A 24,192-nucleotide genomic window follows, 5' to 3' on the forward strand; every position below is an offset into this window, starting at 1 on the left:
GTTTTTTTGTTTTGTTTTTTGTTGTTTCTTTGTTGTTTTTTTTTTATTATGGCAATTTTATTTTTTTTTGTTTTCAACATTTACTTCCACAAGATTTTGAGTTCCAAATTTTCACCCCATCTCGCCCCTCCCCCTACCCCAAGATGGCATGCATTCTAAATACCCCTTCCCCTAGTCTGCCTTCCCTTCTGTCTCTCCCTTCCTTCTCTTATCCCCTTCCCCTTCAGTTTTCCTGTAGGGCACGATGTATTTCTGTACCCCATTTCCTGTGTTTCTTATTTCCCAGTTGCCTGTGAAAACATTTTTTTAAACATGTGTTTTTAAAACTTTGGGTTCCAAATTTTCTCCCTTCCTCCCTCCCTACCCACCCTCATTGATAAGGCAAGCAACTCAATATAGGTTATACATGTGCAGTTATGCAAAACACTTCCATAGTAGACATGCTGTGAAAAACTAACTCTATTTCCCTTAATCTTATCCCACCCATCCATTTATTCTATTCTTCCTTTTGACCCTGTCCCTCCTCAGAAGTATTTGCTTCTGATTACTCCCTTTCCCAGTCTTCCCTCCTCTCTATCATTCTCCTGCTCTCTTGTCCCCTTCCCCCCCATTTTCCTGTAAGGTAAGACAGATTTCCACACCCAATTGAGTGTGTATGTTATTCCCTCCTTAAGTCAAATTCTATGAGAATGAGATTCACTTATTCCCTCTCGCCTTCCCCCATTTCCCCTCCACTGTAAGAGCCTTTTCTTTTCTGTTTTTTTTTTGTGAGATAATTTACCCTGTTCTACCTCTTACTTTCTCCTTCTCCTAGTATAATCCTCTCTCACCCCTTAATTTTATTCTCCAGATATGACCCCTTCATTTTCAACTCACCCTGTGCCCTCTATCTATTTATCTATATCTATATATACTTACATATAATTTTTTCCCCTCCAACTACCCTAATACTGATAAAGGTCTCATGGGTTACAAATATCATCTTTCCATGCAGGAATGTAAACAGTTCAACCATAATAAGTCTCTTATGATTTTCTCTTTCCTGTTTACCTCTTCATGTTCCACTTGAGTCTTGTATTTGAAAATCAGATTTTTTATTCAGCTCTGGTCTTTTCATCAAGAATGCTTGAAAGTCCTCTATTTCACTGAATGACCATTTTTTCCCCTGCAGGATTATACTCGGTTTTGCTGGGTAGATGATTCTTGGTTGTAATCCTATCTCCTTTGCCTCCGGAATATTATATTCCATGCCCTGCGGTCCCTTAATGTAGAAGCAGCTAAATCTTGTGTTATCCTGATTGTGTTTCCACAATACCTGAATTGTTTCTTTCTGGATGCTTGTAATATTTTCTCCTTGACCTGGGAACTCTGGAATTTGGCTACAATATTCCTAGGAGTTTTCCTTTGGGGATCTCTTTCAGGAGGAGATCGGTGGATTCTTTCAATTTCTATTTTGCCCTCTGGTTCTAAAATATCAGGGCAGTTTTCCTTGATAATTTCTTGAAAGATGAGTGTTTGGTTTTTAAAGTCCTTTCCAACCTGATTCCAACCTTATTACACATTACTCTTATTCTCACACTTTGCATTCCAGCAAAATTGGCTTTATCTCTGTTCTTTACATGGGGCCTTCCAAATCCTGGTTCCATGCCTTTGTATGTGCTATTAGTTATGCCTGGAATGCAGTCCTTTCCCACCTCTGCAGCTCAAGCACCACCTTCTGTACACAAGTTTTCCTTATCCCAGCTGCTAGTGCCCTTCCTTCTTAACTAACTTGTTTTTATTTTGTATTTATCCTGTATGTACTTATAGATGTACATAATTCTCTCCAGATTATAAGTTCCTTGAGAGAAGGAATTGTGTTTTCAGAGAGTAGCACAATATCTGGCACATAAGGACTTAATCAATGTTTGTTGAACTATTTATTGCTTGAAAAGGAAGAGGCAAAAAACATTTAGAAGTCCTCCCTGTTCAAGGATATCTCCTGTCCGACCAAATACAAGTTCATTTGGGTTAACAGACCCTTTCCTCAAGATGCAGACAACTAATTGGAGAGAGGTAAAGTAGTCTAGTTAAAGGAGCAGTGGATTGAGAGGCTCTAGGGCAGGCCCTGCCACTACTAGCTTTTTGATGCAAGATAAGTCATTTTGCCTCTGTGGGCCTTTTGAGTATAAAGTGTGGGGGCTCAACTTAGGTACTCCTGCCTAAGCAGAGTTTTTCTTAATCCTTTTAGTTGTTAGTAGACTCTCCCTTCTCAAATTACTTTTATTTATTTGTATATATGTTATATATTCTCAGAACAATAAGATTGCAGTTTTTTTCATTTTTCTTGATATCTGCATTGCCTAGCACAGGCTCTGGCATACAGTAAGTGCTTAATAAATATTGGTTGAATTGAGTTTAGTAACTTCAGAGTTAGTGGCAAAACTAGAACTAGAACTCAGGGCTTCTGCTTTAAGGGGCTCTCCCATAATCATCATAATTGTCATTAACAATAAATATTTTGCGTCTCAAAGATCCAGCACTCATACCTAGAAAATATCTAGTGATGACATCAGGCCTAAATGACATCAGGACTGGAGGTGAAGAGGTGTATTGATGTTGCTTTTTCTTCAGCAGCTGTGGGAATGATTGATTGATTACATTGATTGAGCTATGATGTTTGAAGGAGTATTTAGAAGTGCTAGAAAGTAGGAAGGTTGTTGGTGTACAGATAGTTTGGTGGAGACGGAAACTGATCATTTATTTGGGATCTAGACAGTGTGTTTCCGACATGAAGAGAGTCTTCTGTTAGAGTTGGACTAGGAGTGAGTAGAAGGAATGAATTTTCATGAAGAGATCAAGAGCCTACAGGTGCATTGAAAAGCAGCTGCTATGATCCTAATGCTGGTCTCCTGTCAGTGACCAGTTTAGAACTTTTGGAGGTTTTTTCCTTGGACTTTTTCTAATCTTTAAAGTATGTTGAGGGAGATAAATGTCTGTTAAACTTTATATTTTGCCTTTTAAAAATTCTTCTTGTTCAAAACAAGTCTAATTTGCTTAAATTTTTATCAGTACCAGTTTTTCAGGGGGCTTTATACTGCTCAAAACAATTTCTTGCTTTCTACTAATATGTAAAGTTACGTATTTCATTTTAAAGATAAGTTTTGATAAAATTTTGTAACTTTATTATTAAATTTTCTTACGTAGTGCATTCTGTATAATCCTGGTTTAAATCCTTACAATTAAAGTAAAACCTTTTAAACATCATATAATTTATGTAAATGTATATCTTCCTTCCTACCCCTCAAAAACTGGATGTTATTTACTGAGAAGTTACATTTATTTTTTAGGAATTCTTTCCAGTCACCCTAAATACGGTTCTGTCCCTAAACTTGTATGTAAGTATAAAACAATCATTGGTGGTAATTTTGTTTGGGTCTTATTCTCTAAAAATATGCATCATTTTCTTCTGAGTGAAATTTTAAACATTATCAAATTTGTTGTCATTTTAATCCATAAAATAATTCCTTTCATGAAATGTTCTCCTATGAGAAAATTTGGTCGACTTACATAGTATGAACCAAAACTATTTAGTTAGCACCAAATCTTTAAATGTAATGAAGAGAAAAACAACATATCCATAGTGCAATATGTTTGGTAATTTCTTATAAGAATTAATCTAATTATACTTGAAGACTCAGATATTTTATATAGATGTACTAAGTGGACTTTATCATAATAAAAATGTGGAAAGTATAAATATTTTGCCTTCGTATAGTACTTTACAGTTTTGTTTTTCTTAAACTTTTTTTACATGTGTTATCTTACTGATCTTCACAACAATTAAGATAGGTTTGATTTTACTATCATCATCATCATTCACATTTTATATATGAATAAAGTGAGATGATTGACTTAAATGACTTCTCCAAGATCATATAGCTGATAAATAGTAGAACTATAAATAGTAGAACTAAGACCAAAACCCTTTTAAAAATCTCAGTTATGTTCATTTTCTTTGATCACATCTTTGGGTCTGAGATACAAAAACATGTCAAGCTTATTCACTGCATTGCCTGCAGAATTACTTCTTAGGACTTCATATTCCTTTCTGAACGAAAGGCATAATTAGAACTACAGTCTATTTTAAAACGTGTTTATTATTTTATTTATTTATTTTGAAAAAAGGTTTTGGCCAATAGGCACGTTGTGAGTCAAATTTGTTTCTTTATAATTAAGTTGCTTGTGTAATGGGATACTTTGCTGGAAAAATTTCCTATGTGAAAACCTGCCAAGAGAAGTTTAAACGGCTTGAAAATTCTCCTCTTGGAGAAGCTCTGCGTCTGGGACAGGGACGTCGACTTGCTTCACCTGGGTAAGGAAGATTCTGATTTTTTTTAATAACTTCTTAAAAATGTTAAGTTCCTGTCTTAAAAGTTATAGGAAGTCAGGTAAATGCTGCCATTGTTCAAGGGCATGACAACTTTGCCTAGGACTGCATTGGCAACTTTCCACTTGCTGCAGGCTGAATCTAATTTTGCATAAAATGGAACAGGACTTAGTTACCGTCACCTTAAAATATAGAGAAGCATCCTACAGGGATTGCATGTCCCAGGATATAATTTTTTATCTTGATGTGAATTGCCAAACTCATTTAGTTCCTTCATTTTGCACTTCAGATTGCTTTAAATTCAATGAAATGCACATCTCTAGTGAGAATTTTAGTTACTCCCTTGTTATCTTAAGAGTTAAAAAGAAAAAAACCTACAAACTGAAACTGTTTGATTCAGTGGAGTAAGGATCTTTTCTTCTTACTTATACCCAAAAGGCAATTATATCATTCCTTTTATTTTTATTTTTTAAGTAAGTTTTAATTGATATTTTCCTTTTCTTACATCATCATAGTTATCTCAAGTGTCCTTTCCTTTCCCCTCCCAGAGAGCCATTCCATATTACAAATAGTATCTTTGGAGAAGAAGAAAAAATCAACACAACTGATTAAAAATACATTTAAAAAGTCTGAAAACATCTGCAATATGTAACGCCATGGAGGGGAGGGGATGGTTGAACCAGGTTTTGGAGGTATCCTCTCATATCTCTTCCTTTGAGTCCTGCTTCAGAATTTTTATGATTTTGTTAAATTTGCTTCTGATTTTTTAGTGTTAATTGTTTTTTCCATTAATGTTATTATAGTTACTATATATATTGTTTTCTTAACTCTACTTAGTTCACTTTGCTTCATTTCATGAAGATCTTATCCATGCTTCTCTGTTTTCATCACATTCATCATTTCTTACAGCACAGTAATACTCCATTACATTTATGTACCACAATTTGTTTAGCCATTTCCCAGTTGAAGGGCATCAACTTTGTTTCCAATTCTTAGCTATCACAAAAACACTGCTATAAATATCTTGGAGTAAATTGAGGCTTTCTTCTCATCAGTGACTTCCTTGGAATATAAGCCCAGTAATGGAATCTCTGGCTCAAAGGATATGGACATTTTAGTCAATTTGTTTGCATAATTCCAAATTGCTTTCCAAAATGGCTGTATTGTTTCACAGCTCTACCAGTCATTTAGTAAACATTTTTTAACAATCTGTTATGTGCCAGGTACTGGGTGTAAAAAGTGGCAAAAGACTGTCTCAAGGTGCTTACAATCCAACTGCAAAAACAATGTGCAAACAAATAATACACAAAGCAAGCTACACAATGGGACAAATAAGAAATAATTAACAGAGGGAAGGCACTGGAATTAAGAGGAATTGGGAAGACTTCCAATAAAAGGTGAAATTTTAGTTGGGACTTAAAGGAAGCCAAAGAGGAAGAGCATTCCACGAATGGGGGACAGGCAGGAATGCCTGGTACAAAGAGATGGCGTGTCTTGTTTATGGAGCAGCTAGGGAACCTGTGTCACTGGATTGAAGAGTAGATGTCAGGAAGGGAGGAGCCCACCAACAGTCTCTTAGTGTGTCTTTCTTCTACAACCCTTCCATTGTTGACTGTTGATATTTTTTGTCAGTTTATAGGGTACGAGATGAAATCTCAGGGTTGTTTTGATTGACATTTGTCTTATTAGTGGTTTGGAACATTCTTTCATGTGATTTTTAAAATTTGGAAATTCTTCTTTTGAGAACTATTTGTTCATATCCTTTGACCGTCTGTGTGTGTGTGTGTCTGTCTATGTCTGTCTGTCAGTCTGTCTGTCTGTCTCTTGGATACCAATCCTTACCAGAAAAACTTGATACAAAGATTTTTTTTTACATTCAACCACTTCTCCTTTTATCCTAAGTATATTACTTTTGTCTCTGCAGAAGCTTTTCAGTTTCAAGTAATCAAATCTATCTATTTTATTTTCTGTGATTGCTTTTATCTCTTGAGAATATATCTCTTACTCATAGCTTTGAGAGATATAATTTGTTTCTCTTTCAACTTTTTTATAGTCTGGTCTTTAATATTTAGAATGTATTGTGGAATATGGTTTAAGGTGTTGTTGTCCTAGCCTAATTTCTGCCAAACTGCTTTCCAATTTTCCCAGGGTTTTGTTTGTTTTTGGTTTTTTTTTTTTTAGTCAAATAAGGAGTTTGTTTACTACAGAATTTATGTTTTCCACTTTCTCAAACACTGGGTTATTGAATTCTGTTGTTTCTGATTCTCCTTTGTCCAATGTGTTCCATTGATCTGTGTCTTATTTTTTTAACTAATACCAGATGGTTTTGATGACTGATGCTTTATAATATAGTTTGAAGTGTGGAAGTGCTATTCTCTGTTCTTCCTACTTCTTTTCATCATTTTTCTTGACATTCTAGATCTTTAGTTTTTCCAAATGAATTTTGGTAACATAATTAATCTATTAAAAACCAAAACATCCAAAACCACATGATCATCTTAATAGATACGGAAAAAACTCTGACAAAACGTTACACTCTTTTATGCTAAAAACTCTACGAAGTACAGAAATATAGGGACTTTTTTTAAAATATCACAAGAAGTATCTAAAACCAAAAGCAAGTATCATATTCAATGGGAATACACCAGAACCTTTTCCAATAAATGTATGACAGTGAAGCAAGGATGCCCGCTATCTCCACTATTATTTGATATAGTTCTGTAATTGCTAGCAACAGCAGCAATAAGACAAGAGAAAGAAATTAAAAGGCATAAATAAATACGTAAATAGGAGATTAAACTATCCCTATTTGCTGATGATATGATATGATATGATAATATGATACTTGGAAAATCCTAGGAAATCTGTAAAGATACTAAAACAATAACTTTAGCAAAGCTGCAGGCTACAAAATCCTCAAAAATCAGCAGCATTTTATATAACAACAAAACATAAGAAACAATGACAGAAGGGAAAATCCAATTCCAGATAACTATGAAATGTATAAAATATCTAGGGATCAACCTGCTCAAAGTACACAGAAGACTTGCATAGATTTAATTACAGAGTGCTCCTTAAAGAAATAAAGAACTTAAATAGCTGGAGAAATATTCAGTGCTAATGACTAGGCCAAGTCAATATAATAAAAATGACAATACTACCAGAATTAATTATAATTATAATTTTAATGCTATACCAAATAAATGACCGTGGGGATAATTTATAGAACTGGACAGAGTGCTAGGGACTAGTGCCAGGGTTGTCTGCTCCATTCTAATTTTTTTTTTTTAAGGCAATTGGGGTTAAGTGACTTGCCCAGGGCCACACAGCTAGTAAGTGTCAAGTGTTTAGTCTGAAGCCGTATTTGAACTCAGGTCCTTCTGAATCCAGGGCCAGTGCTCTATCCACTGTGCCACCTAGCTGCCCCTCCATTCTAATTTTTAAGGAAGTATTTTCTTCAATAAGCTTTTGGACTTCCTTTTCCATTTGCCCAGGTTTGCTTTTTAGGGCATGCTTCTCCTCATTGGCTTTTTGGATCTCTTTTGCCATTTGGGTTAGGCTATTTTTTAAGGTGATGTTTTCTTCAGTATTTTTTTGGGTCTCCTTTAGCAAGCTGTTGACTTGTTTTTCATGATTTTCTTGCATCACTCTCATTTCTCTTCCCAGTTTTTCCTCTACTTCTCTTACTTGTTTCTCAAACTCCTTTTTGAGCTCTTCCATGGCCTGGGATTGATTCATATTTTTCTTGGAGGCTTTGGATGTAGGAGCTTTGGCTTTGTGGTCTTCTTCTGGTTGTATGTTTTGATCTTCTTTGTTACCAAAGAAAGATTCTATGGTCTGACTCTTTTTGAGCCTTTGTTTGTTCATAATCCCAGCCAATTACTTGAGTTTTAAACTCTGTGTTAAGGTAGGGCTCTGCTTCCAGTGTGGAAAATGTACTGTCCCAAGCTTCAGGGGTTTTTTGTGCAGCTGTTTTCAGAGATACTTGTAGGGACCTGTAAATTTTCAATTCTTCCAAGGTGCTATGATCAAGGGCGAGGTGTTTACTCCTTTCCTGGACTGTGCTCTGGTCTATGAGTAACCACAAGCACTCTTTTCTGCCTTGGAACTGTGAGGAGGATTTCCTTTCCACTGCCACTACAAGCTCCACCACGCCAGCTCTCCTCCACGCCCCAGGACCGCCATCCAGAACTGTGACCCAGATCCAAGCAGGGGAAAAGCAAGAGAATCCTGCACCAGCAGAGAGATCCCTGCAGTCGTCCTCTGATCAGCCACTCAATTCCTCCTCAGTCTGTGGGCAGGAAGCTCTGGAAGCAGCCGCTGCCCTGGGGCTGCGCTGGGACTGGGACTGGAACCGCACTTCTCTCTCTCTCACCACAGTTACAGACTTTTCCCACTCACCTTCTAAGTCGTCTTTGGTGTCGGTGGGTTGAGAAGTCTGGAAACTGCCACAGCTGCCCATGATTCAGTCCTCTGAGGTCTGCTCCAGGTTTGCTGAGGCCTGTTCTGCTTATGTGCCCATGCTGAATTGCGCTCCTCTCCCAGCCCAGTGCGATATACCTTTCTGATCAACCATCCAGGCTGTCTTGGGCTGTAGATTTGTTTTACTGTGTCTTTTTTGTGGGTTCTGCTGCTTTAGAATTTATTTAGAGCCATTTTTTACAGGTATTTGGAGGGGTCTGCTCAAGCAAGTCACTGCTTTTACTCTTACCATCTTGGCTCCATCCCTCTCTTTGTTTTTTTAATGTCTTTTCTTTCTCTATTAGCAAAATTTAAGTATAGTGGCTTGATGATGAAAAGTTTTCTTTATAAAAATCTTTGCAGATCTTTTCCATTTTTCTTATGTTTGTTGTTCTCCCATTTTCATTTCTAAGTATCCTTAGAATGTCTTTGCTTAGTTGAGTCTCTTGCTAAGCTTTTTTAAAAAACTGTTTGTATTCTCCATAGCTTTGATGTTTTGATGTGGTCCTGTTTATAATCTTCCCTTCCTCTCTGTTAAGAGTTTATATTCTGAACTAGTGGTAACTTGGGCTATCCACTTGACTAAAATGTGTGACTCATTTGCTGACTAAATTGTTTTCTAAACTTATTGAATCTTTCTGTTATAAGAATTGATTTGTATCAGTCAGTCAGCTAGTATTTATTAGGTACCTGCAGGGTCTGGGGATACAAAGAAAAATCCTTGCCCTTAAGGAACTTATATTTTATTGGGCAAAGCAACACTGTTTAAACATACAGAATGAAAATATATATATATATATATATATATATATATGTATATATATACACACACAAATAAATAGAAGGTAGTTGTGTACAAAGCAGTTAGGGAAGGAAAAGTATGGAAGGGGTGCTGATGAGATCAGAAAAGACTTTGTGTAGAAGGTGGTACTTGGTCTATCCTGAAAGAAGAGAGCATTCTGTGAGGCAGGGTGAGAAAAGAATGCATTGCCAACATGAGGAAAGGCCAGTGCAAAAGCGTGGAAACAGGAGATGGAGGGCCCGGTAACAAGAATAGAAAAAGACTAATTTAGCGGGAGTGCAAAGTGTGAGAAGAGTAACATATAATGAGGTTACAAAGACAAGTTGAGACTGGGTCCTAAAGGGCTTTAAGAGCCAAACAGAGGAGTTTATATTTATCCTATTAGGCAATAGGGATCCACTGGAATTTACTGAATAAGGGAGTGACGTAGTCAGATTTTTCACTTTTGGCAGCTCTGTGGAGGATGAATTGGAGGGAGGAGAGACTTAAGGCCAGGATATGAAGAAGGAGGCTGTTTCAGTGGTCCAGGTGAGAGGTAGTAAGGCCCAAAAAAAGGGGGTAGCTATGTGCATAGAGACAAGTTCAGATGTTGTAGAAGTAGAAACAGCAAGATTTGGCAACTGATTGGAAATACAGGGTAAGGGAGAAGGCGGAGTCTAGGATTTCTGTATGAATCCATTATGGTCTGCATTCCTCTATTGGTTACTCATTTCTCATTATGCATAATTTGTTTGACTAGGTCAAGATTGAATTGTTTCAATTATCTGTCATCTCTGTGCATTTTTATTCTATTAGGTTTTTATTAATTTTTGTCTTTGTTCTAGTAAGTCTAAATAGATTGACAGTGGTTTTCATTACTCCCATCAGTAATTAGTATTTTCCTGTCTGTTAAAACATAATCGGTTACATTTTTATTCTGTTCTTCGATGTCCTTTGCCTACCAGTTCTTTTCTTCAATAAATTATCAGTAATATATAAGCACAAGGCTTTGTGGTTGGCTTATCTTTTGCCCTTCTCAATCCTTTTTCCTGAACCATGTTTTCCAGTGTATTTCTCTTCATCTTCACATATTTCCACCTTTGCATTGAAGTTATTAAATATCAAAGTATTTGTTGATATAATTGGAGGAGAGGAATTATCAAGTTCTTTGTAGAATTCTCTACCTTTTCATCCACTGTAAGAGATGTTGGTACATAATCTGCAATTGTTTTTATGGATATCTTTTTGCAAATACCTATCATGAGAAAGGCAATACAAAATATGTTCCATTATATGTCTCTTAATGCCTTTGGGCAATCAAATGAGATAACATTTGTGAAGAACTCAACACAGTTCCTGGAACATAACGTTTTAATAAGTGCTTATTCTCTCACTTCTTCCCTTTGGGAGCCTGATAAAACTACTAGTTCCTTTATTTGCTACTCAAAGAACCACCCATAAGCCTTCTTTTAGTTCAGCTACAGTAAATTCTAGTGTTGTGTATAATGAGAATGTCAAGATTAAGATAATTCATTTCTTCAGTACAATGTCCACTCATTGGTGATTGGAAGAGAATCTCACATTTATAGCACCAACAGCTGAGTCAGTTTATAGACAGTCTAAATGCTGTGATTTCTTATCACTATTCTCTTCCATGACATTGTCACTATCGCTGCATAAATAAAAAGGGACTGCACAGAAAGAAGCACCATTTATATTTTTCTTTGTTTCATAGATTATCATGACTAAATAATTCATCACTCAACACTTACTGGTGATGAGCCCTTCCATATTTAGCTAGGCTCAAAAAGCTTTCTCACATCCTCAGAAAGTAGATGTAGGACTTTTTTCAGCTTGTTAGGAACTGTCAGCTTATGTTGAACTAGCATAGTCATTAAGAACCCTGAGGAACCTCCATACCATGATAAAACATCAAAGTAGGGCTTATTAGTGGATAACTTTAGTAACATTTTAAAGTGAATTGGTATTTTCTATATCACAGTAGCATTACTGAAAACTTGTATTTATGTATGAGATAGTTTTTATTCATTTTGCAGCAGTTATGTTTGCTTATGTATAGAAAGAAAAAAACACACTGTGGCCCCAGCTTAGGAACCATTGGCTTTTAGCTAGAGTTCAAGGCCTTTCGTCATCTGGCTTCCATGTAGCTTTCTGGCTTTATTTCATATTAATGTAATGTTTTAGGGTTTTGAAACAACCTCTCAACAATCTTAATATTTATATTATCTCAGATAATATAAATATTATCACCATTTTATAGATGAAGGAATAGTATTTTAAGTAAATTGCTTAAGGTCACATAGCTAGTGTTAGAGCCAAGACTTGGTTCTAATTCTTCTGCTTCTCCAACTAGTATACAGTGAAAAGTGTGCTGGATTTGGAAACAGAGGATCTGAGTTTGAATTCTGTTTCTTCTACTTCTCTTTGGGCTTTGATTCCTCATCTCTTAAGTGAGAAGGTTGGACTGAATGGCTTCTAAGTTCCTTCTAGCTCTGAATCTATGATTTGCACACTATTTCCCTTAAATACTCAGGTGCCCCACAACTTGTTCCATGCCTTTCCTACCCTGTGCCATTGCCTATGCTTTTAACTCTGTCACGTATCTTTTTTCCCACATTTCCATATTGAGTATCTACTCATCTTTCAAAGTTCAGCTTAAGTGCTACTTCCTTTGTGAAGTGTTATCAGCATAAAAAATTTTTTCCCTCATGTTCTTACAGAATTTTATAATCTTTCTGTGCTTATAGTAATTCTGATTTATATTATCTTTGACTCTGTATATGTCCTCTCTAAAAATTGTATGCTCTTGAAGCCTGAGAACCAGGTCTTATTTATATTATCTCTTCTAGTACCCAATATATTATACATAGTATGCATTTATAAATGTTCACCAAATGAAGAAATATATATACTGATTCAAAAAGCTGTCCTTGGAATTTCTATCTCTACCCTGAGCTCACTGGTTTCCTGTCATTTTATAACGCCTACCAAAGACCAGGAAGTATGTCTCCCTGCTCCTCCCTCCAAAATAAATAAATGAACAGTGTGAATATATATAGATCAATATATGCATTTATTTTGTGCTTGTGTTTGCATTTAATAAGTGCTTACTATGCACCAAGCACTGTGGTAGGCAGAAAGGCAAAAAAAAATTCTCTTTGGTCAAATATGTCAAATCATATTAAGAAGGCTTAGTATTGTTAAGTATTAGAATACACATACTATGATAGATCTCACCAAAAGAATATTATTACATTGATCAATAATTGTCATCATCATTACTAATTACAAACATTTCTCAACACATATTTCTTACTGTGCTTGGAGTCTAGGATTAGAGAGGTATACTCCAACAGTATCTGTCTTCCAGAGGTTTACTATTTGTTTAGTTGAGGAAACAGTTATAAAAAGGTAAATAATAGTGGCTGACATTTGTATCATATTTTACATATATTATCTTATTTGAAATTTTTAGCAAACCTGTGAAAGGAGTAGTCCAGGTATTGACCTCATTTTATAGATGAGGAAACTGCTAATATAATGAACAGAGATGTCAAGGGACTTTCCCTATATTACATAGGTAGTAAGTAGCAGAGCTGGAACGTGAACTTCAACCTTCAAACGCCTAATCCAGTGTTTTTTACACTATACTACTATAGGCTAAAGGCTACACGAGTCATAGGCACAGGTGCCACAGAGGTTCAGAGGATTCAGTTGATGCTAGACTTGGTGTCATCTGTGGAACTTATCTGTTCTATAAGATTTGATTTAGTCACATTTTTGTACTGATAATGTTATATAGAACTGGACCTAATTTTTAGTTAGTGTTTTTCTTCCCAAAGTTCTATAAAACACTTTAATTACTAGATTATTCTTTGATCCCTGTTATGTTTCTCATTTAAAGTGTAAAAGTTTGAGGAGTGTTAGATTAGAGGTACCATTTGTTTTTATGTCTTAGTACTAAACATAGATTTGATTATGTTGTTTAAAATTACTGTATTAAAATTTTTCATGCGAGTACTTTTAAAATAAGATTGTTCTGGGTAACTAACATATCACTATTTTTTTTTATTGTGGTTTCATTTCTCAGATATTTTTCACAAAAGCCAGGATTTGAGTCAAAAATGCCTGCAAATTCATCTTTTGGAACATCTCCCACATCTGAAAGCAGTGCAAAAGAAGGTCCTTTTCCTCCTTATGAACCAGTCCCTTTCAGTGCTTCCATGAATGAATCTACTCCTACCGGTATTACTGATTATAATACACAAGGTATAATTTATGTTGAAATGAATTTCATTATGTTATAGTTCACTTTGTAATAATCTTTAGTTATAAGAATAATGCACTTTTACAATGATTTTTCACTACGAAATGTTCTCTATCCATTTTCTCACTTGTCCCATAGAGGTGGGTAGCACAAGTATTATTACTACCATTTGATAGAAGTCTGCAGCTTGATTTTGATGATCGCAGGAAATTTACTGCAGAAATATTTTAATTCTATATATTTTTTAACCATCATAATTTTTGAGTTCCCAAAAATATTATTACATGATCACAGGTTTTAGAATTTTATTAAGCAGTGTTTCTTAAACTTTCATTACTGCCAAAAATTGCTTATTGATCTACCATTTTGGTACTGAATTTTTTGAAAAAAAAATTTGTATTAATAGAATTTTGTTTTTACATAACCATTATGTTTCTCATTGTTTTTCTTCTCTGACATTGGTAGTGAGTTAGGTTTTATAAATTTTGACTCTTCTATTTTGCGCTACACTTTCTCCTTTTATAATTTCATCAGCTTTTATAGGTTCAGTAATCATCTCTATGCTGATGACTCCTAAATCTATATAGTTAGCCTCAATATCTCTCTAATGAATTCTAGTCCAACATCTCCAACAGCTTCATGGGGATCTTCACATTTTTTGGCTTCTGATTATAAAGCACTTGAGACAGTATTTGTGCAAATACATTGTTGCCCTTTGAAAAACATTTTATAAGTAGGCTAACAAAACATTTCCTAAACTATTTTTGAGAAAATCTTGTGTTCTGTGCAGTGCAAATAGGGCTTCTATGAGAAGCAGTATGGTGAGTAGGCAAAAGTGTGAGATTTTGTTTCAGAAAACCTTATTTTGAATCCCTTCTTTATCACTTAACCATGTATGTCTTTGGGCAGTTCACTAAACCTCTCTGGGTCTTAGGTAAAATGAAGAGGTTAGATTAGATAACCTCAAAGATCAAATGCAGCCCTAAGTCTTTGATGTCCTGATCCTGTCTGAAATGGAACAAATCATCTTTTTTTTTTTTAATACATCTCTCTCCTCCATACTTTCTGTTTCTCTAGAGAACAGTATTATTCTCTAGTAATCTCACCTCAGATCTGAAGCCTTGAATTTTAAGAAACTTGCCTAAGTTTACAAAGCTAATTGGTGGAAGAGCAAGGATTATTAGAACTCAGGTCTTCTGATTCCTTCTTTTGATAAACTGGCCTCTTCAGTCTTGACTTTGACCAATAGACACCAATGTGCATCCTAGGTCTGCACCCGTGCTGGGAGCCTTTCTACCTCCATTGTACCTACCTGAGCTTGTACTGCACTGGGATGCCTTTTGAGAAATGGTTTATTGAAACATTAGTGTAGGACCTTAGTGAGAAAATAGCAACATAATAAGAACAAGAGAAAATATTCACCAACCTTCAGTACCTGCTATGTACAAAGCATTGAGCTAAGGGAGAGAAAAAAAGACTTGTAGCTATATCGTGTGTATTTTTCCAGCATTTTATGAACCTATTTTTGTTTTGAAAAAAGTTTAATTAGGGCTTGTTCCTGAGCTCCTAATCAGAATCATCATTTATGAAATATGTCTTTTTTCAGTTTCCTTGATTTTTTCAGTTGTATTCAAAATAAATCATACCCTTTTTGTCTTCAAGTCAAAACAACTTTGAAGAGTATTTTAGGATTTACATAAAAAATTCAGGTTATTTGCAGTGTGTAATTTTGGTAACAAAAAAAATTCTGTAGTAATGTATATATATAGACATTTTCCCTTAGTTTTTGATGAACTATTTTGATTTTGCCCTGAAGGAAGATCTCAGAGGTGAAGTGCTTACTTTTATTTTGCTCTATCAGTGAGTACTAATTGTAACCACTTCTACTTCTTTCAAACTACTACTTATCTTAGAGATAATGTATAGTGCTAGTGTTTTCAGAAATGGCGTCTGAGGGAGGTAAAGTTATAAATGTTGGTGCTTACTCGAATCATTTTGCAGATTTCTTGATAAAAATATAAGTTTAGATGACACCTTTTTGTGGTTCCACCTCATCTTTGGCATGTATTTTGGAATGAAGTAAACAGGTAAAAAAAAATTGTTCTTGAAGACCCATTGTTGGGATTGGTATTATTTTGAATACAAACATACATATGTATGTCTGTATGTATGTGTGTGTATGTATATGCCCGATGCACATATGCATATATGTATGTGAGGGCTATATATACATATATAAACATAAAATATTTAAGTATATATTGGTTATTACACTTAGCTGTGGACAGAAATTCTACAATTGTGAGTTGTCATTTGTCTTTGGGTTACTAAGCAAACCTAAGTACTTCCAGGTATAAAATTTTTCATCTTTAAAACTTGCACATTCTATTCCCTATACATAATCAGTAAGTACTAGTTGATTATCCAGAATTGGATGCAGTTTCTATCTCTGAGGTATCTTATGGAATTATTAATTAGCAAAAGTGATAAAAAATATTGTATTTGACCAGAGGTTCTTAATGTTATTTTTTTGTGTCATGAACTCCTTTGGCTATCTTGTGAAGCCTATGGACCCCTTCTCAGAATGATATCTATTGCTTATATTCATAATCGAAGAAAATGCTAAATTGCAGTTAGAAGTAAGTGAAAATAAAGATATATGTAATTTCTCCCCAACTTAGTTCATAGATACCCTGAAATCTTTTCACAGGTGGGTTTGTGGACCCAAGATTAAGGACCCCTGTATTAAATACATAGAAATGCTAAGTAGTAATAAAAGTTAATAGCTAGATATATATAAATGCAAACTTTGGCTTTGCTTTAGTTCAAATCTTTTTTTGGTAAGTCATACTTTCTCTTTAATTCTGTGTATACTCTCAGTATTTTTCCATTTCATAATATCTTAAAGAGTTTAAATTGGTATCTTCTATGATAATGTACAGCATACTTTTTCTTGCTCGATTTAATCCCTAGCAGTTACAGACCTTGGCTTTAAGCTTTGAAATAAGCTAAACAGTCTTAAAATGCTAGAGGAATTGATTTTCCTCTCAGTTACTTTTTTTTTAATAAGATGTGTTTCAAAAGCATGGTGGCAAAAACTTGAACTGTTTATTTGCTATAATGTATGATCAAATGGGACTTATCATTTGAGTTACATTGCATTTATACCATGCCTTCTATGATCATTTATCTCCTTTCATTGTTTTAGAACCTGATACAACTGTGGAAGAAAGTCCTAAGAGAAAAGCTGTTACGTATGAGGAATTAAGGAATAAGAACAGAGAAACATATGAAGTAACCTTGTCACAGAAGGGTGACACCCCACTCAAACCCATGCAGGAAAGAACACCAAAAAAACAAGGTACGGTAGCTTATTAGGCAGCCATTTTTCTTAGTGGCATTGTCAATTGCAGCATTAATTCCACTATTTGTTGTTTTTTCATTTCATAGAAATTAAATTTTATAAATTAATTATGTTTAAATTTTTAAAATGGAATATTACATCTTAAATTAGAATTTGGTTGTGTTAAAATTTAATAGTTCTTAGTATCCTGAACTTAACTTACAGATGAGTTGCTGGTTTGCACCATTAGAGGAAACTTCTACAATAGGAGTTTCCACAACTGTAGAAATTATATGTCTATGCCATAGCAGAACTTAGAAATACAAATGACAGTTGTCTTCTTCAGTGTAATCACCTTAGAAGTCTACATGCTTATTTCAACAAACATTTGTTGCTTGTTGTGCTTACTATGTACCAGGCACTGGGGATACAAAGAAAAGCAAAAACAGTCCCTGCCCTCAAAGAGCTCACATTCTAATGGGGGAGAGAACATATAAATAACACTGTACAGGATTAGTTAGAGGTAATCTGAGAGGGAAGGTACAAGCATTAAGGGACACTGAGAAAAGCTTTGCAGAGAGTGGGATTTTAGCTAAGGCTTAAAGGAAGGAGGCAAAGATCAGGGGGGAGAGAACTCCAGACAGACAACCAGTGAAAATATTGGGAAATGGAGCGTCTTGTAGCAGAAGAGCCAGGAGGTGTGTGTCACTGGATTGTAGAGTATGTGGAGAGGAATAAAGTATAAGTAGGCTAGATAGATAGGAAGGGTCCAGTTTCTGGAAGGCTTTAAAAGCCAAAAACAGGATTTCAGGGGTTTTGACATCTGTGGTCCCACCTGTACTTTAGGAAGATTATTTTGATAGCTAAGTAGAGAATAGACTGAAGTGGGCAGAGATTTAAAGCAGGATGGCTAACCAGAAGCCTCTTGTAATAGTCCAGGCGTGAGGTGATGGGGCCTGTACAAGGGTAGAGACAGTGTCAGTGGAAAGAAGGAGGCATATGTAAGAGATGTTATAGAAGTAGAATCAATAAGCCTTGGCAACAAATTGGATAAGGGGTGAGACTGAGTGAGAAGTTAAGGATGACACCTAGGTTGTAAGCCTAGGAGACTGGAGGATGGTGGTGCCCTTGACAGTAATAAAGAAGTTTTAAAAGATGAGAGGATTTGGTTGAAGGGGAGGGGTAGGAGATAATGAGTTCAGTTTGTGACATATTGAATTTAATAACAAGTGGCAGATCTGAGAAGGGTCCTGAGAGAGGTTGGGACTGTATAAAAAGATCCAGAATCATGTAAAAAGAGATGATAATTGAGTCCATGGAAGCTGGTGAGGTCATCAAGTGAACTAGTACAGAGGGAGAAGAAAAGCGGGCTCAGGACAGAGCCCTGTCGGACACCCATAGTTAACAAGTGTGACCTAGATGAAGCTCCAGCAATGGAGACAGAAGGGGAGTGGTCCATGAAAGAGGAGGAGAACCAGGAAAGGACGGTCTCCTGAAAACCTGGAAAGAAAAGGAATATGAGGGAGAATCGGGTGATTCACAATGAGAGAGGCTGTTCAACAAGGATGATGATGGAGAAAAGACCACTAGATTTGGCAACTAAGAGATTGTTAGTAACTTTGAAGATTGCTAGCAATTTCTTTTGAATGGTGAAGTTAGAAGCCAAACTATAAAGAGTTAAAAAGAGTGAGAAGAAAAGAAGGGGAGGTACTTACTGTAGATAGTTTTTTCAAGGAGTTTATCCACAAGAGAGATAGAGGATGATAGAGGGGATGGATGGATCAAGTGAGGGTTTTTTGAGGTTGGGAAGACAAGGGCATGTTCATTGGTAGTAGGGAGACAGCCAGTAGACAAAGAGAAATTGAAGATAAGTGAGAGAGATGAGTTGATATGGGGTTCGATCTGCTAGAGAAGACAGGATGGAAAGGGATTACTTGCATGTACAGAGAGAGGGATTTGCCTTAGCAAGGAGAATAGTCGCCTCTATAACATGAGAGGGGTGAGGGAAGAAATAATGGCAGAAGTCAAGCTCGTAGTATGAGATGAGGAGGGGAGAAAAGGGAACTCTCAGTAAATGACTTCAGTTTTCCCAGTGAAATATGAAGCAAATACGAGCTGGGAGTGTGGGTAGAGGGAGACCCATGGGACGTTTGGTAAAGTTGCTATGGTAAGAGTTATTAACGAATTGGTTAGGAGTCTGTGAAGAATCATTTTGCTGCAGTGAGGACCCAGTTGAGATGAAACAAGAATTTGTAGTGGACCCAGTTAGCATGGTTTTGTGATTTTTTCCCTCGCTTCATTCAGGAGCACATGAACAGCAGACACAGCAGCAACTGGTGGAAGTAATCCAAGACTGTGACTTGGCAGGTCAGGATTGGCAATGGGATCAGTAGCAAGGTATTCAAGAGTAGGGAGGTTAGTGTAGAGTTCAACTGGTTCACCAAAGGGTCAAGATGGAGAAGGGAAGAGAGTGTAGCCAATTAAGGGGTGATGGCTTGGAAAAGATGGAGAGGTGGAGGGGCTGGAGGTAATAGTGAGAAGAAAGAATAGGATTAGGGGCTATAAGGCAGGGAAAGACAGAATAATAAAATACTATGAGATAAAGGAATTTTAGGGTTCTTGAACATGGAAGCATTTGTAGGTAATAGCAAGATTAAGGATGTGTAACCATCTCTGTATAGCTGTGAGGTGGGGCAGAGAAGTAGGTCATTGAAAGTGAGTAAATTGAGGACCTGGAAAGTTAAGGTGCTTGAGGGAGTAACAACGTGCAAGAGTTTGGGAGGAGAGAAAGTCTTGTGAGCCAGACACTGAACTCATGAAGGAAAGAAGAAGAATGTCCTGGGCATTGATATATAACAACTACCAGAATCTTGATTGGGTGAGAAATATGGATTGATCCTCTGAAGAGAAGGAGGAGGTTACCTCCTCCTAGGTAGAGGTAGATGGAGAGTCTGGAAGTAGCATTGGGGAGCGTGGAGTATTTTAACTCCTCCACCATGAGCAGTGAGTTGGAGTATGAGTGAAAGTGTGCTCTCTCCTCAGAGGGGGTAACTAAGAATGCCATTTCATCAGGAAGGAGATTGAAGGAGTTAAATTGATTGTGACTGTTGTACAAAGCCTTTTGTTTTGATTGTTTCTTAACTTTTTTTTAGTGCCCACAGCACATTCTTTTGCATGTTCTCAGAGTTGTTTATCCTTTGAGTGGATATGATTTTTTAAAAATTGCTCATTTGGAGTTAAGCCTAGCTGAGATGAATGAGAACCCTGGACACAGCCAGTTCATGACCATAATCAGTTTGGCTGGAATTCTAAAGATGTTTTGAGCAATGGCAATGACATGGAGAAATATATATGGCGTCCTGTGATGATTTTAAAAGGACAAGACTTTGCTGGATATGTTCATTCTAATATAGATCTTTTAGTCATAGTCATATCTAATAAGCTACAATTTCTATAACTTCAATATGTCATCTAGTTCTTCATTTTAGACACAATTGGACAAACTTTGTTTCCAGTTTATTTTAGCCTTTAGTTCTTCCTCTAGCATTTGGGCATTGCACAAAGCACATGAAACAATCAAACTTTCTGGTCAAAACAAGTTAGTCCTTATTTGGGGCATATTTTAAATAGCATTGTTCTCTCAAAATAGAATGGCATTGCTATTTTCTTGAGTTGTTTTCACAGTGTAGAATTCAGTGTTTTTTAAGTTGTGGAATTTAAAAGGATGTGTCATTGTTTTCAGAAGTTTACTATTCTGTTTTATAAATTAAAGAAAGGAAGGAAGAGGTCCTTGGCACTGAACTTAGAAGTCATTTCTCGATGGGCAAACAAAACTTCATAGCAGAGATTTCCAAACAGTTATAAAACATCAGCACTCTTGTTTTCCGTTAGTTCTTTAAAATTGTCATCATCTAAGTACAGGCTTGTCCCCAGTTTAAGACAGTTTTATTATTCAATTCAACTAATGCTTATTTGGTGTTTTCTATATATGTGCAAGGCACTATCCAGATTTATAAAACAGATAAATTAGAGAGTGATAATTCACATTACAAAAGGATTCCTCCCTTTGTAAGAGGATTTAGTTATTTTAAATAGAAAGGTCTCTAATGCATTTCACATATGAATAATTTCTTAAAGTATTATTTTCATGCAGCTTTTCAGTAATATATGTTATGTAAAGTCTGTTGTGTAAAGTGATATGTAACTGTCTTTAAAAAGGGATTTTACTTTCATTTACTAATACAACATATATATATGTCTTTATATATATGTGTATATATATGTACACATATATATACACACACACTCAAAGCAATTTGTCTTTCTATGATAACACAAAATATTTGTGGTTTCATAGTATATATTGTTGTAATACAGTTTTGTTGGAGATGTAAGACATTGAGTTATTGTGATATGATTATATGCCAGCTAGCCATTTCAAGAACTAGCTCATCTTTTTTCCTTGTCTTCTTGTCTCATTGTACTTTTTCCTAATCTTATTTAAGCTTTTTTATTTTGAGAATCATTGAAAATGAATACTTTTTATTTCTTCAATACTACTTGATAGTGAATATGACCTTTTACCCTCTTCCCTAAGTCCTTATCTTACCCCATCCCACTCAATGGAAATGATTGTTATAGAAACTGAAAGGACACTGTTACATTGTGTCTACTTTCCCTCCTCTCCCAATCTTGAGACCCTTCTCTGACGAGAGCCTTCTACCCCCAACATGTCCCTTGGGAAACTATAATCCAATTAGTGAAGGCATATGAGTAATACTATAATTTGGAATCATAGCCATCATAGGATCATAGATTTAGAGGTGGAAAGAAGCTTAGAGGCCATTGAGTCCAACTCTTTAATTTTACAGATGAGGAAACTGAGACTCAAAGGTTAAGTGACTTGTCCAGGGTCACACAGCTAGTGTTTAAGGCAGGATTTAACTCTTCCTGACTCCCAAGTCAGGCCTTACATCAACTAATGTTATTTAACTACCTACATTAACAAGCATTTTTTAAGCATCTACTTAGTTGCCAGGAACTATCTTAGATTCTAGGGATGCTGGAACAAAAAGGAAGTAGTCCTTGTTCTCAAGGAGCTTACAGTTCATTTTAGGGGAGACCACATGAGCACATGTAAGAATAGAACATTGATACAGCTGGGATGAACCTTAGAGAGCATCCTCTCCAACCTCCTTATTTTACATAGAGGAGGTGAGAGATTTGCCCAAAGTCCCACAGGTACAGAACTAGGATTTGAACCCAGTTCCTCTCACTCCAAATCCAATGTTCTTTCTATTCTGTTATGTTGCTTATGTAATGTTACAGGTTAAACAGGCTTTTATGGACCAAAAACCTAACCTTGTCTTTATGACATTGTTTCTGTGTGAAAATGTTTTGTTTTGGTTTTTTGGGGGGTTTTTTTGCTTGTTTTTTTAAAATTTCAAACAAGTGACTTAAGAATAAACTTTTGGAATGCAGCTCAGTGGCAAGTTAAGACTAATAAAACATTTCATGTTTAATATTAGATGTAATTACTAGATTTTCTTGTGCTTCTGGACAAAAGAGGGGGAAAAAAACATGGCTTTTCTTTATTAGCAGATTTTTTAAATGGTATTGTAAAAATGTAATTCTTTATTTAGAAGTCTTGACTGTGTGCTTAATTCCCTAGGGAAAGTAAACCAATATGGAGATACTTGGGATGAGTGAAAAATTTGTTGTCTACTGAAGAAAGTTTGTGTTGAGTCTACTGGAGAGAATTTCAGCTAACCACCATCATCTAGGTGGTCATGAGCGTCTTCAGGAAAGTGCAGAAGCAGCCTCCACAAGCATATTTAAAAGAAGAAACTTGGGTTTTAGTAGTGTGGTTTAACAGAAAGTTTAAAATTAATTGTGGACTTTATGGTTAATATTGTATCAGTGTACATACACTGCTTAGGAAACTAGATGAATGAAGGTACTGGATTATGATTTTATAGAGTTGATAAAATCGTTTACAAAAATTGGTTAAATTACTCTTAAAGTATCATCAAAAGACTCTGATGGACTGGAATGGGCATAGACAGATCAAGTACTATAATGTGTGTTTGTGCACATATGGGCAAAGCAACCAAAATGTTAAGTATTAAAACCTCATGTGAAAAAATTTACTTTTTTTTTCCTAAAAAGTTTGCTATGTCTTCATGTATATCCTGTCAATTAAAGTTGAAAACAATATGCAGCCATTCCTGTATTTATTGAATTTGTGGTTCTGTCCTAGCTTATAGTGAACTTGTGAGCATATATTTACAGGCAGATAGAGTTGCACCAGGATAGGAAATAGAACTTCTGGTCATCTATTTTATTAAGAGTATTGACTTTGGGATAAGGAGACCTAGGTTGAAACATCAACTGGATTACTTGTATTTCCTTGGGAAAGTCATATCCTCTTTAAAGGCCTCAATTTCCTTATCCATAAAATGATGGGGTTTGACTAGATGACTAAGTTACCTCCCTTGATCTTAGAACATTTTTAATAATTTTAAGAGTAAATGTGACTTATCATCAAATGACTGCTCTGACAAATCTTTATGCAGTATATTGATTGGAAAGAAATGGCTAAAAGAAAAGGCCAAGCAAGCATATTTTAGAAATAAAACCCTCTACGTTTTACAGGTCCTTTGGGAACAATAATTTGGCACACTCGTATTCTTTGCTGTAAACCCAATTTGTGATCCTGTTTCAGGGCAGATAAAAATGTTCTTATGGTTTTACCACACCCTATTGTTGATCATGTATAACTACCACATAGAATACAACTTTTGATTTCTGCATAAATGTTCCAGTAATAATGATAATGCAGTAAAGAAGCTGATGTGTTCTGGCAAAGCCTAATTGAGAAATCTTTGGAGATCCTACCTGTCATGTATTAGAGGAGGTGGGAATTACCCCCAAAACTTTGATGGCAGGGG

General features: G+C 35.7%; 1 protein-coding gene across 3 annotated transcripts in view; it reads left to right on the forward strand.

The window, feature by feature from the left end:
* The window catches only part of OCIAD1 (OCIA domain containing 1), a 41,947-nt gene extending 18,481 nt beyond the window's left edge, over positions 1 to 23,466 (forward strand). For all 3 annotated transcript variants that reach the window (XM_027836650.1, XM_027836651.1, XM_027836652.1), the window contains exons 5-9: positions 3,330 to 3,377; positions 4,219 to 4,354; positions 13,723 to 13,901; positions 17,108 to 17,260; positions 22,914 to 23,466. In XM_027836650.1, coding sequence (XP_027692451.1) covers positions 3,330 to 3,377; positions 4,219 to 4,354; positions 13,723 to 13,901; positions 17,108 to 17,260; positions 22,914 to 22,951 — 554 coding nt within the window. In that variant the 3' untranslated portion in view covers positions 22,952 to 23,466. The remainder of the gene's footprint in view (positions 1 to 3,329; positions 3,378 to 4,218; positions 4,355 to 13,722; positions 13,902 to 17,107; positions 17,261 to 22,913) is intronic.
* The last annotated feature ends 726 nt before the right edge of the window (positions 23,467 to 24,192 follow it).

Source organism: Vombatus ursinus, unplaced genomic scaffold (genome assembly GCF_900497805.2).
Source record: "Vombatus ursinus unplaced genomic scaffold, bare-nosed wombat genome assembly UNPS02014818.1, whole genome shotgun sequence".
Classification (NCBI taxonomy): domain Eukaryota; kingdom Metazoa; phylum Chordata; class Mammalia; order Diprotodontia; family Vombatidae; genus Vombatus; species Vombatus ursinus.